Source organism: Schistocerca cancellata, unplaced genomic scaffold (assembly GCF_023864275.1).
Source record: "Schistocerca cancellata isolate TAMUIC-IGC-003103 unplaced genomic scaffold, iqSchCanc2.1 HiC_scaffold_782, whole genome shotgun sequence".
NCBI lineage: Eukaryota > Metazoa > Arthropoda > Insecta > Orthoptera > Acrididae > Schistocerca > Schistocerca cancellata.
In genome coordinates, this window is record NW_026046793.1 from 2,386,342 (window position 1) to 2,400,357 (window position 14,016).

Sequence of the window (14,016 nt, forward strand, 5' to 3'; positions counted from 1 at the left end):
GTTTAAACTACAGCCAAAGATAGTTTTGTCTTATGTTCCCAAACACAAGCTGTAACATTTCTTCTGTAACAAAAGCAGTGAAAGTAGATATTGCAGTTTTCCATTCATTGATGGATTTTGGACAGTTGCTTTTGCTAAACCCCGGGGAAAAAAAAAAAAAAAAAAAAAAAAAAAAAAAATGGTCAGGTGGTGTTAGGTCAGGCGATCGTGGAGGCCAAAGTCACAGTTAAATAATGCGATCACCAAAAAACATCAGCAAGCAGTGACATTGAAACGCGAGCTGTATGTGAAGTTACACCATCTTGTTGAAAATAACTGGTTAACAATTATACGGCACTGCAGAGAGACTTTGTGAATGTTGGGAGAGTCCACTTGATGGGAAGTAACCCAGGCAACAAACTGTGTGCGTCTGCACGCGTGTGCGCCCCCTGTATGTGTACGCACTGAATTGAGTCTATCAGTTCTAGTGGGCGCCTGTATAACACTCGTCATGTGGTGCAAGGAAAGATGAACATGACAGAATAATATTAAGTAGTAGCAAGTAAGTCGCAGAACATATACTGTGCATGGCTGTTTTTGTGTTTGCAGACATTAAGCGGGCAGTGTGGAATACAAGGAAACAGCAAGAAGTGGTGACAAATTGCTTCACCCGCTGTGGGTGGCACATTTTACGTTTTGTGGTGGTGGCTTGGCAGTGGCTTGACTGTCAAAGAGCAACCACACTCTCCAAAAATTAACATGAGAGACAGGATGGTTTTGCGACAGTTGAAATATACTGCAATCTGGACTGTCATATTGAGCCTTCAAGGCATATGTCTTATGAAAGTTGTGTTCTTCTCTAATTCGTGAATCACACTAATGAGCCGTACAACTACTCAAGGAAATATATGTCTGAAACTAGAGGACGTGCTTTTTATGATATGAGTAAGTTTTCTTCTTTTGCTCCAGTAACTTCAGAATGTTAAGAAGTCGAGCCTTTCCTCAGCAACACACAGGATTTCTGAGGCACTGATTAGCAGGACCCCGACTTCAAGAAAATCAACTGTAGCACTCGATTAAAAGGAAAAGGTAAATACTTCAGATGTTACGTCGGGTAACAGATCTTGTTAAGTGTTCTGACTCAGTTTCAAGTACAAGGTGCGAGCCAGCAGCTACACGAAACCCTAAAACACCAAGAAAAACACTTCAGTGTGCGTGCTCTTGTGAGATCAGACTGAAGTTTAACAATAAGGATGATGGGTGACCTGTTAAACACTTTCACTGTACATCAAACTTTGGCACACTAATGGTTTAGTCGAGTCATCACGTGGATTTATGAGTGGGATCCTGAGAAAAAGTGGAAAAGTAAGGAGTGGCACACACACATCTACTTGACCAAAAACAGCTCAAATAAGCAAATCAAAGATCAAAACAAAGCAAATTTGCTTTTTTGACAGTAGGGCTATCGTGCATAAAGAATTTGTTCCTCCAGGACAAACTTTCAACCAAATGTTTTACAAAGCTAAAGTTGAAAGGCTCAGGAAAGAGAGAATTATTAACTGAGACTGGACATTGCACACAAGTGGATGCTGCTTCGTGAGATCACCCCATGCCATGCGGCCACTTCCATCGTGGAATTTTTTACTTCAAAAGGCTTTCATATTGGTCTGTGGTCCCCTATTCACCTGAAGGGAGTCCTTTTGATTTTTTCCCCAAAATTGAAAAATGTCTTAAAATGACATTTTGGGATTCAGGAACATTCAGAAGAATGTGACCGAGAGCACTGCAACCCAGAGTGGGAACAATGACTGCCAGTGTATAGTTGCCCAAGGGAGTTCCCTTGGGCAATATTATTGACTGAAAAAAATAAAAACTACGGTACATAAAAAATCAGTCTCATTGCTTTTCTCCCACATCAAATATACAGAAATGATGGTGTAAATACATATGCATCATGCAACATGAAAGCTATACAAGACCCGCTTATCTGCATGGAAGAGAAAGAGTAACTTACAGCTTTAAGTTCCTCTGCTGAAGCTCTTCTCAATTGGTTCATTAGTTCTGTGAGATGATTTGGTGCTTCCTTGCATTCTATGTCTACCTGTGAACGTTTCCTTCTAGCTTTTTCCGCTGCTTTCTCAATATTGTGCCAGCTATGAGACAAATCGCTAGCTAAATTCATTAATTCCTTCTGAGCACTTTTCTGGAAAAAAAGGGCCGTACATTAAAACAATATTCATTTCAGCTGTTGCAGGTATAGAGGAACAGGAGTTATTTCTTGGCAAGTATTACATTTCTTCAGCACCAATGAATGTTGATTCTACTGCACACAGTGTCACCTTTGTGAGAAAGCATTAACCACAGGACAAATAGCAATCACAAACTTTACACAGTTACATAAGACATAATATGGCTGATATGCTTTTACTTCATTTAAAGAGTTTTGGGCAGACTGGAAAAATCCCTATCTTAAACAATGTAATATTTATTCATATAAAAGGTACCCTTTTCAGCAATTATTGGGAATAAAAATTTGAAGAAAATATGCCTTGGGTTGCACATTTCTAGCCACTAACAAAGGTATTTCTGAAAGTATTGATTATTTTTAAGATAATTATATTTGTGAAAAGTAGACAAACTTTCTACACCGTTCGATGTACATAAGGCTAACTTCTTTGAGATTTACAAAATACGAAAATCCCCGTGTTAAAATATGCACAATACTCCAATGAGTATACCCCATAATTTTGAACAAATTCTGGTTAATAGAAACTAAGAAAGTACACTTTTTCTTGAAAAATACAACTTACAGAAAACAGCCATTAAAGTTGTCAATGCCTCCCAGCTCCATACATTGGGTTGTCTGCATCCTCTTCCATTTCATCTTGCAATATCCTTTTTCCTCCCTGTCTTGCCATTGTTTCAAAGTCTCAAACAGTTCTCAGACACAAAAAGCCTTTCTTTATCTAAATTTAACATTTGTTTTACTGCAAAATGACCAAAGGTTTCAAGCAGCCTTTTCAGTACTTCATATCTTGCAACATTTCCTTCACTGAATATTGTCACTGCATCCAAGACACCAAAATGCAGTATACCGATTGCCACCAAAACTCTCGGGAATTCTCTCCCAGATTACACTGTTCGTGGACTCGTTAGGATTTTGGGAGTGATTTTCGTCAGTGGATTTACATCTGACAAATCCTTGGAAGTTTCTTTCAAGATTTCTACTTGCAAAAGAAATAGCTGGTTTGTAAATAAAATCACTTTCTGGAAGGCCTATGACTGGGTTTATTGTCTCTTGAAGAGGTGAAACAAAACTGCCCACACAGCTTTTCTAATATCTTCTATGCTACTGCTATGCCATAATAGTTTTGAATTCTTTCCTTGACAGATTTTTTCATGTCTATTCTTACCATCTAATCGTCAGCCATCTTCCAATTTCTTTCCCTTATATGCAGTTTTCAGTCCTCATAGCCTCATACCCATTTGCTTTTTTGCACTCCTGCTTGGTGATCGTTACATTTTCTCCACGTAGCTTCTCTTCCTCAAGTGTTTTGAAAGCTACTGAATCACTACCTCCTAAATAATTGCTCTCAGAGGTGGGGGATTCAAAAATCAAATTTCAATCTGAGAACTATTACATACGAGGGGCATCTGAAAAGTCCGTGCAAAGTCCAAGAGATGGCACCACTGGCCCGTATCGAGGTCATGTTCAGTTAGTAGTATCTTTTCAGCCATATTGGTCTATTTCTTTGTGTTTGACATTCGCGTGAATCAAGGAAGTGGAGTCATTGTCAAACAAATGGACAAAAAAATTTCGTGTGGTGATTAAACATTACTTTATGAAAGGCGAAACACCTCAGGAGACTGAAGAGAAGCTTGATAAACACTGCTGTGACTCTGCACCTTTGATTAGAACAGTTTATAAGGGGTTCCAAAATTTTCAGAGTGGCCATATGGCCACAAGTGATGCTGAACATTCTGGATGCCCTGTGGAGGTTACAATTCCAGAAATCATTGATAAAATCCATGATATGGTGATGGATGACAGAAGAGATAAGGTGCGCGAGATTGCTAGTGCTGTGGGCATCTCAAATGAATGGGTACATATTATTTTGCATAAATATTTGGACATGAGAAAGCTATCCACAAGATGGGTTCAGCGATTGCTCGCGCTTGACCAAAAACTGAATTGTGCGAAGCATTGCAAGGATGATTTGCAGCCGTTCAGGAAGAATCCACAGGAATAACTGTCGTTTCATCACTGTGGATGAAACATGGATACATTACTATACTCCTGAGCTCAAACAACAATCTAAACAATGGGTTACCAAGGGAGAATCTGCACCAAAAAAGGCAAAGACCATTCCTTCGGCCGGAAAGGTTATGGCGACTGTCTTTTGGGATTCGACTATCTGGAAAAGGTAAAACTATTACAGGTGCATATTATTCATCATTATTGGACTGTTTGAAAACCGAGCTGCAAGAAAAACGCTGACAATTGGACCACAAAAAAGTCCTTTTTTATCACGACAATACACCTTCACACACCTCAGCAGTTGTGGTCACAAAATTAATGGAAATAGGATTCCAACTCATTTCACATCCCCCCTATTCTCCAGACTACTATTTGTTCCCCAATTTGAAGAAATAGCTGGCAGGACAATGATTTTATTGAAACGAGGAGGTGATTGCAGGAACTAATAGCTGTTTTGCATACGGATAATTCCTATTATTCGGAAGGGAACAACAAATTATAATCACATTGGATGAAGTGCATAAGTCTAAAAGGAGACTATTTCAAAAAACAAAGGTTTACGCCAAACACATAAGTAGCTTTTATTTATGCACAGACTTTTCAAATGCCCCTCGTATACATGGTTACTCGCACAATGTTTTGTTGAAACAAATGAATAAACCAGAACTAAGGAGATAATACGTGTTTTATTTATTATTGGGAATGGTAAATTCTGTAGACCATGACTAGAGGGGGGGGGGAATGGAAATTAAGATATCAACCTGTCCGGAGCCCCTAAAATTATGGAAATGATAATTTTCTCATACTCCTTCAGATATCGAAAAACAGTTGTTTACTGTGTGTTAGAGGATATACAGTCACTGACAACATATTCATTTCCAGAAAGTCATACGTGGGAAACATGATCCATAATTAATCAACAAACTGAGGTTAGTGATATAAATATTCAGGAGATTATGTATATTTATTTTGTGTGTGTGTGTGTGTGTGTGTGTGTGTGTGTGTGTGTGTGTGTGTGTGTGTGTGTGTGTGTGTGTAATCACAGGTTTTTCATTGTTCCACAGGTCTGTCATCAACTACTTTAAGAGAGGCTACAGGTATTATCTAATAGTTGTTTCATAATGTCCACTGGACCCTCGCCCCCTCCTCCTGACTCTTAGTTTTCCATTCCACAAACGCTCCTGCTTACACATGTCACATGCATATATGTCAATGTGTGCACGGAAGTGAATGTGGAGAACATGTGATCTGAGTAACTGTTTCTAACTCTAGAATTTTTCCATCTTCCATTTTTGTGCAGTTGCTATCTACAAATGATAAATTTGATCCATTGGTGGATTTCACACAGGACCTAAACTTATCCTTTGACAAACTGGCAATGCAGGTTTCACTTTCAAAAGCACTAAAGACATCTTGCACAGCTGATCTTATGTCTGCATGAACCTTTTTTTGGTTATGTTGCATTGCTGGCCACGCCAACAGGAAGAGGCACACAATCAGAGCTCCACAGTTTGTTGTTTTTAAGAGGGTAAACTCAGTCCAGTGTTTTGAGCATGAAAACATGGTCCAAGTAGACTGTATTCTTTTTATTATCCTTGGGTCATGTTCAAGCACCCATAACACGTTCAGAAAGGGTGACATTGGTTTATACGTCAATTGTTGACAAGATCTTGCACATACATACACTTTATAACCCAAGTTATTTACATATCTTATGCTTCCAGCTTCTTTTCACACTCCAATACATTGTTGATACATGTGAACAGGTATGCTTCTTATTCTGGTGCGTATGTGGCACAAAGGCAATACAACAATGTATGTGATAACGTCATTTAGCTGACAAAAACAAACTTCCTATGTCATAGTATAGGTACAACTGTTATGGTATGACTGAAGATGTTTACGATCTTATCTGTGGATGGTCAATAACATTAAGTAAGGTACTGGTGGAATATTCACTGGCATAAGCTTCTTATTCTCTCACATGCTATCTTGTTGGAAGTAAAGGATTGAAACTCTTACATCAGATATTATGTCACGTGTAATATTAGAAATTGTGGTACAGTCCAACCACAGAAGCCTTTTAATGAGGTGTGCCAGTAAGTTTAGGAAATAAAATAATACTGATGTATTAAAATAAATATCTCTCGCTCCCTCAAACACACACACACACAGTAGGTGAATCTTTTTTCACCATGCAGTGTTATAATGAAACAGGAAAACCATAGTTGGTTGCACCATGTCATTAGTCATTTCAACAATATATTACAGTACAGATATTGGAACCTGCAAGTGTTATGTGAAGAAGGGACCTACTTTGGATTGCCTGTACGGACCACCTAAACCACACTACAACTGTTGTGACAGTGCCACGACATTTAACAGTGCCACCACGACAGCACGCGCAAACGGCGATAGAGGCGCTCCGCAACTCGGCTGAACGCGGGAGCGCCACCTAGCTACGAACGGCGCCGGCCGCATGTCACAGCACGGCAGTCGAATGAGAGATACTGAGTTGTTATCGTGTAACTAGCTATTGTTTCTAAGTGAGTGTGTTTGAATATCCACACAATTATTGGTGATTAAAGGTTATAACACTTTTTGGCGACGAGGTCGGATATTTTCACTGCGTTGTGGATTTGTGTGTTCGTGACGGGGCAGACACGGAACAGCTTATGCAAGCACTCATTGAACAGCAAACACAGTTGACGGCTGCTGTTCAGGTGTTGTCGACGTCGCTTACTCATCGTCTGTCTTCCTCTTCTCCGCCTCCGTTCCCTCCTTACGACGAGGCCGCTGAAGACTGGGAGGATTATGAGAAGCGTTTGCGGCAACACTTCTCGGCTTTCGGCGTTGTCGACACTCCTATGTTTAATTCGTTATTTCTATCTTGGATTTCCCCACGGATCTATCAGCTGCTATCTCAGTTAGCCCCTCTGCGGGAACCTGCCTCTCTGTCCCTCCAAGAAATGTGTGACTCATTGTCTAACTATTACCGCAGAAACACCCACATCGTTGCCGCCCGCGTGGCGTTCTACCGGGGTCGTAAACAGCCCAATCAATCTTACCGGGCTCGGGTGGCGGAACTACACGGTCTGAGTCAGTTTGTCACGGACACTCAACACGAGTCTTATGCTGATTCAATGGTTAGGGATGCTATTCTAGGGCTTGCTCCTGATAAAGAAGTTAGACAACGTGCCCTACAACTGCCAAACCCGTCATTGTCTGAAGTTCTAAGCATCGCTCAATCCTTTGAAGTGTCTCACACTGCTGGCGCGCAAATAGACGTGTGGTGTGACGGAGGCGCTGTACAGTCAAGGTGGTGGTGGGTAGTGTTTAACGTCCCGTCGACAACGGGGTCATTAGAGACGGAGCGCAAGCTCGGGTTAGGGAAGGATTGGGAAGGAAATCGGCCGTGCCCTTTCAAAGGAACCATCCCAGCATTTGCCTGGAACGATTTAGGGAAATCACGGAAAACCTAAATCAGGATGGCTGGAGACGGGATTGAACGTCTGTACAGTCAACTTTCGACACGGACAATTTGCCTGTTTCACAGGGGAACGAAGATGTGGCGGCGGTTCACTCACGTAAACAACGTCGCGTTGGGCCGCGACGCTCGCAGCGAAAACAGCAACCGCAGAAACAGGTTCGTTCCGCACTTCCTTCTCGTCCACGTTGTTTCGCACAGCATGACGGGGCCACGTGTCCGAAACGTTGGGCCACATGTAATTCGTGTAGGAAAAAAGGCCACATTGCTTCTGTATGTCGGTCCCCTAAAGTTCCTGTCGACGAGGACGAGGCATCGGACACGGATGTTAACTGTGTGCTTTCTCAAACAAATAAGTTGTTTGTTACTGTTCGTGTTCTGGATAAAGACATTCGCATGCAAGTGGACACTGGCTCTGCAGTAACTCTCATTAATTCTCGCACGTATTTGGAGTTGGGCTCCCCTCCCTTGTCTCCAGTTACGCGAAATCTGAGAACTTATAATAAACAGAAAATTCCTATCGTTGGCCAGTTCGATGCTTCCACTGCCTACAAGTCTGTTGTTAGGCCCCTCACGTTTTATGTGGTGGATCATGCGGGCACTGAAAACCTGTTCGGTTATGATTCTTTCCAGTTGTTCGGGTTCTCCGTTGATGATGATGAGCACCTCATCTCTGAGGATATTCCGTATCAACAGCTGGATGGATTGTGTTCTGAATTTCCGTCCGTGTTCTCTGCTGGTCTGGGTCGTGCCAAGGATTTTAAAGCCCACATTACTCTTAAACCTACAGCTCCCCCTAATTTTTTCCGGGCACACCCTATTCCGGTGGCGTTGCGTGCACCTGTCGAGGTTGGGATAGACAGGTTAACAGCTTCAGGGATTCTCCTTCTTGTTACCTCCAGCGAATGGGCATCGCCAATCGTGGTGGTTTCTAAACCCAACGGGAGTCTGCGATTGTGTGACGATTTTAAAGCCACTGTCAACGCTCAGAGCCTCACTGACACTTATCCTCTTCCCCGTCCTGAGGAGTTATTTACCAACCTCACTGGGGGCCAGCTCTTTTCCAAACTTGACTTATCGGAGGCGTACCATCAGTTGCCGTTGGATGCTTCTTCCAAGGAATTTCTCGTCATCAACACTCCTTGTGGGTTGTATCAGTACCAGCGATTACCATTTGGCGTCGTTAGCGTGCCGGCCATTTTTCAGCGGTTTTTGGAACAGCTCACGGCTTCCGTTCCCGGCTGCATCAACTATCTGGATGACATTGTTGTCACGGGGGCCTCCACTGAGGAGAACCTTCGCAATTTGCGTTCACTGTTTCGGGTTTTGCATTCGGCTGGGTTGAAGTGCAATCTGGACAAGTCACAGTTCTTCCAACCCTCCATTGTGTATCTTGGTTTCCACTTGTCCCGTGAGGGTATACGTCTTCTACGTCAGCACGTTGCGGCCATTAACCCCCTACTCCGGCCGTCTACGGTCAAAGAACTTCAGGCGTTTCTAGGCAAGATTGCTTATTATCACAAATTCAATCCATCTGCAGCGGCGGTAGCTCATCCTCTGATCAGCTGTTACGCAAAAACGTCCCTTTCTGTTGGTCCGACGAGTGTGAGCAGGCTTTTGTCCGCCTGAAGGCTCATTTGCAGTCGGCGCCTTGTCTTGACACATTCTGTCCGTGTCAGCACTTGGTTCTGGCGACTGACGCATCACAGTATGGCCTACGGGCTGTTGTCGCCCATCGGTATGTGGATGGGTCGGAACGACCCATCACCTATGCTTCCAAGACCCTCAACGATGCGCAACGGCGTTACTCTCAAATCGAAAAGGAGGCGCTCGCTATCATTATGCTCTATAAAAGTTCAGCGCTTTTTTTTTTTATGGTTCTAAGATTCACCTCATCACCGACCACAAGCCGCTAGTCTCTCTCTGTTCAGCCCATCGGCAACGCTTCCGGATAAGGCAGCTCACCGCCTGCAACGTTGGGCCTTATACTTATCTCGTTTTCACTATGAGATTCACTATCGCCCCACGGCCCAGCACACCAACGCTGATGCATTGTCGTGATTGCCGATGGGCCCCGACCCGGTTTTCGATCGTGATGAACTACTCTGTTTCCACATTGATGAGGAAGAACGTCGTGCGGTCGAGGGTTTTCCACTTACAGGTTTGCAGGTCACGTCAGGTACTGCGCAGGACCCGGTCCTGCGTCAGGTGATCGGTTTTGTTCAACGGGGTTGGCCGGACAGGACCAAAGGCCGGGCATCGGATCCCCTTCGCAACTACCATGCCTTGCACCTTCATCTGTTCGTGATGGTGGTGGTGTTCTGGCCACGGATGGCGCATCTCCACGGGTCATGGTGCTAGCCTCTCTTCGCAAAGATGTTCTCAAACTATTGCATGAAGGCCATTGGGGGATTTCTCGGACTAAGTCCCTGGCCCGCAGGCACGTTTATTGGCCCGGTATTGATTTGGACATCGCCCACACGATTGCTGCGTGTGGTCAGTGTGCTCAACGACTGGCTGCACCTCGTACAATGCCCTCTCCGTGGCCTGATCCGGCGCAGCCATGGGAACGGGTGCACGCTGGCTTTGCCAGCCCCTTCCTCGGTACTTATTGGCTACTGTTGATCGACGCCGTCTCGAAGTTTCCATTTGTTGTTCGGTATCCGTCACCCACCACTGCGGCGACGACGCTGGCTTTGACCAAAATCTTTGCGCTAGAAGGTCTTCCATCCACGATCGTCACGGACAATGGCCCTCAGTTCTCTTCGCAGACCTTCCGTGATTTTTGTACTGGACAAGGGATTCGTCATGTTACAGCACCGCCCTTCCATCCGCAATCGAATGGGGAGGTCGAGGGCCTTGTCCGCACTTTCAAAAGCCAGATGAAAAAATTCCTTAGTGATTTTTCCACAGATGACGCTCTGCTGCAATTTCTGAGTTCTTATCGCTTCACGCCTCTGCTGAACTCTTGCACGGCCGCCAACCGCGCACTCTACTGCACCTGCTTCACCCTGTCAGGCCTTGTGCTGTGTCCCCTAGTGCGGGAAAATACTCGGTGGGTGCCGACGTGTGGGCACGAGGGTACGGATCTCGCCCTAAATGGATTCCAGGGGTGGTCAAGGCTCTTCGCGGCCACCGGCTTTGTGAAATATGTACGGACGACGGCACGGTTGTTCGCCATTACGACCAGATGCGCCCACGAGTGGTGGCCACGCCGGTGCCACCGCCCCTTCCTTCGCCTCCACCAGCCCGAGAAGCCAGTCCTGTAGCTGCTGCCGATCTACCGTACGTGTTTATGCAGCCGACGTCTCTACCGCTTCAGAATACGCCGCCTTCTCCGGGACCCATCTCGCTGGAGCACACCCCCAGGTCCACGACACCTACGGATGCTGCTCCGGAGTTTTCACCCATCATCTCGTCCAGGAGGCACGTTCCACAGACGAGCTTCCGTCCTGGACATTTTCGACCATACTCTCGTGTCTCTCCGTGGGATGTTCTCGGGGCCTCACAAGAGGCCACGGATGTCTCCTCACTGTCCATGTCTCCAAGGAAGTGAGTGTTTTTTTTTCAAGGGGAGAAAAGTGTTGTGACAGTGCCACGACATTTAACAGTGCCGCCACGACAGCACGCGCAAATGGTGATAGAGGCGCTCCGCAACTCGGCTGAGCGTGGGAGCGCCACCTAGCTACGAACGGCGCTGGCCGCGTGTCACGGCACGGCACGGCAGTCGAATGAGAGATACTGAGTTGTTGTCATGTAACCAGCTATTGTTTCCAAGTGAGTGTGTTTGAATATCCACGCAATTATTGGCGATTAAAGCTTATAACAACAACTTTATGCGAAATGGAAGTAGTAGCTACAGTTTTGAGGAAAATATGATCCTCCTGTTAATAATTTACCAATGGAGATTTTAGCTTTTAGTGTGACTAATATGCCCCACGTCTATGCCCGGCATATTTTTAGACAATGAATGTTACATTTGTACATGTAACATGACATCATGTAAGAGCTATGAATCAGCTGGTACTACAAGACTTTCAAATATAAGCTGTAAATGAGGCTATCTTCCACAAAACAGTAGCTAATACTTTCTTTCTGCATTGACTTTTACAGTAATTTAGATTCCTCATACAGGCAACCTAAAGTAGGTCCCCCTCCCTCAGACAACACCTGTAGATTCCAACATCGGTACTGTCATATATTGTTGAAATAACTGTACTGGCTATGGTATATAAAATTTGTAACTGGTTCTAATGTACCATTTGTTACTTAGTATTGCTTGCACCTTGTCCCGCACCTTTCACAGAGTTGGAGTGCTGACTATCTGATTTGGCCGGAGGCTCTTCCTGCCGCCACCCCGTAACCCCCCCCCCCCCCCCCTCCCAGGACACAATCAGTGTACCCCAGCTGTCTGCATCTAGTGTAAATCATGAATGAGTGCAAACACGTTTCAAATGTCTGCGTGTCTTAACTGAGGTGGGTCGTGGGGACCAGTCTGGTTTACACCTAGAGGGATGTGGAAAACCTCCTAAAAACCACATCCAGGCTCGCTGGCACACCAGCCCTCATCGTTAATCCGTTGGGCAGATTCGATCTGGGGCTGGTGCGTCTACCTGAGCCCAGGAAGCAGCGCATTAGCACTCTCTGCTAACCTGGCGGGTCATACCATTTGTTACTACATCAGTATTATTTCATTTTCTACACTGACTGGCACACCTCATTAAGAAGCCCAACATAATTTTCTGTAGATGGACTTTGTACTGTAGTTTCTAATATTACATGCAGCATGTCTTATGATGTAAGAGTTTCGATCCTCTACTTTTAATAAGATAGCACAAGTGAGAATAACAAATATATGTCAGTGAATATTGCACCAATAGCTTACCTGATATCATTGGTCACCCACAGATCAGACTCAACATCTTTGGTCATGCCACAACAGTTGTGCCTATACTATGATGTGGCAGCTTCCCAGTTTTGTCAGCTAAGGGACCTAATCACGTACACTATTGTATTGTATTGTCTGTGCCACAAACACACAGAAATATGATGCCTACCTGTCCACATGTACCAGTGATATATCAGAATGTGAAATGAAGCTGGAAGTTTATAGCAGGTAAGTATCTTGGATTAGGAAGTATATGTATTTGCAAGAGCTTGTAGAGAATTGACAGATAAACCAACGTCACCATTTTTGACTGTATTACAGGTGCTTTAAAATCACCCACGGTTGAACTTAGTCAGTTTCAAAGATGATAAGAACACAGACTACTTGGACCACGTTTCCATTCTCTGATCACATTGAGACTGTGGGGACTGTGTGTAGCTTATCTGATTTCTGTAACTTTTGGAGACTGCTGTAAATGTATTTTAATATCTGATCACTATTTAAACATGTGATGTTGCTTAGTACATGATAGGAATTTTGTGAAAAAGGTCATTCCAAAGACTAAGAATCAGCATGTACTTATTACAGAACAACTGCAGTTTTATGTAACAACCAGTATAATCATTGATATGTCAGAATCAGTACTGCAAAATAAAAAGCAAATTTCCATGATTTTTCTGTTACTTTTTTAGACAGTCCCTTCTCTGGTTGGGACAAACAGTTGTGTGAGGTACAAATCTCTGTTTGAGAAAATGGAGCAGTATTTTGTAAAATCTACATGAAAAATACACAGTATAAAATATACAGGTGTTTGTGAGTTAGTTAAATGCTGTCTATTACAAACCATACTCAATTCCCCCCATTATGGCGAACATGGGAATAAGTATTGAAAGGAGTAATGATACAGTAGACATTACAAGGAATCACAAGAAGCTAAAAAGTTGAATATTTCAATATTTACAGGCACTGGATTACTCAAGCACACGACATCATCCCAAATCTAACATTTGCCGTCTATTCAGCAGGAATGGTGAATAAATTCAAAAGTATCGGCACTGGTGCAAATAGACTCACCTTTGATTTCTTTTAGATTACATAAGCAGTGTAACTGGAGTAATAAGAATGGCAACACTGTTGACGGAGCGACAACACTTTACCCTCCACCTCCCGTAACAACCAGAGGTAGCAGCACAGTGGATGAAGAGAGAGGGAGGGAGAGAGAGAGAGAGAGAGAGAGAGGCAATACTGACCCTACGACTTATCTCTGAAGATAAGTTAAGGAAAGGCAAACCTACATTTCTAGCATTTTTACACTTAGAGAAAGCTTTTGACAATGTTGACTGGAATACTCATTCAAATCCTGAAGGTGGCCGTGGTAAAATACAGGGAGCAAAAGGCTTTTAC

The 14,016-nt window shown here is 43.8% G+C and overlaps 2 protein-coding genes across 4 annotated transcripts in view; both read right to left on the bottom strand.

Annotated features, from left to right (window-relative positions):
* The window catches only part of LOC126143131 (disks large homolog 5-like), a 221,608-nt gene that overhangs the window by 150,642 nt on the left and 56,950 nt on the right, over positions 1 to 14,016 (bottom strand). The gene's annotated exons all lie outside the window — the stretch shown is intronic.
* The window catches only part of LOC126143125 (disks large homolog 5-like), a 420,567-nt gene that overhangs the window by 27,566 nt on the left and 378,985 nt on the right, over positions 1 to 14,016 (bottom strand). For all 3 annotated transcript variants that reach the window (XM_049915322.1, XM_049915323.1, XM_049915324.1), the window contains exon 7: positions 1,994 to 2,182. In XM_049915322.1, coding sequence (XP_049771279.1) covers positions 1,994 to 2,182 — 189 coding nt within the window. The remainder of the gene's footprint in view (positions 1 to 1,993; positions 2,183 to 14,016) is intronic.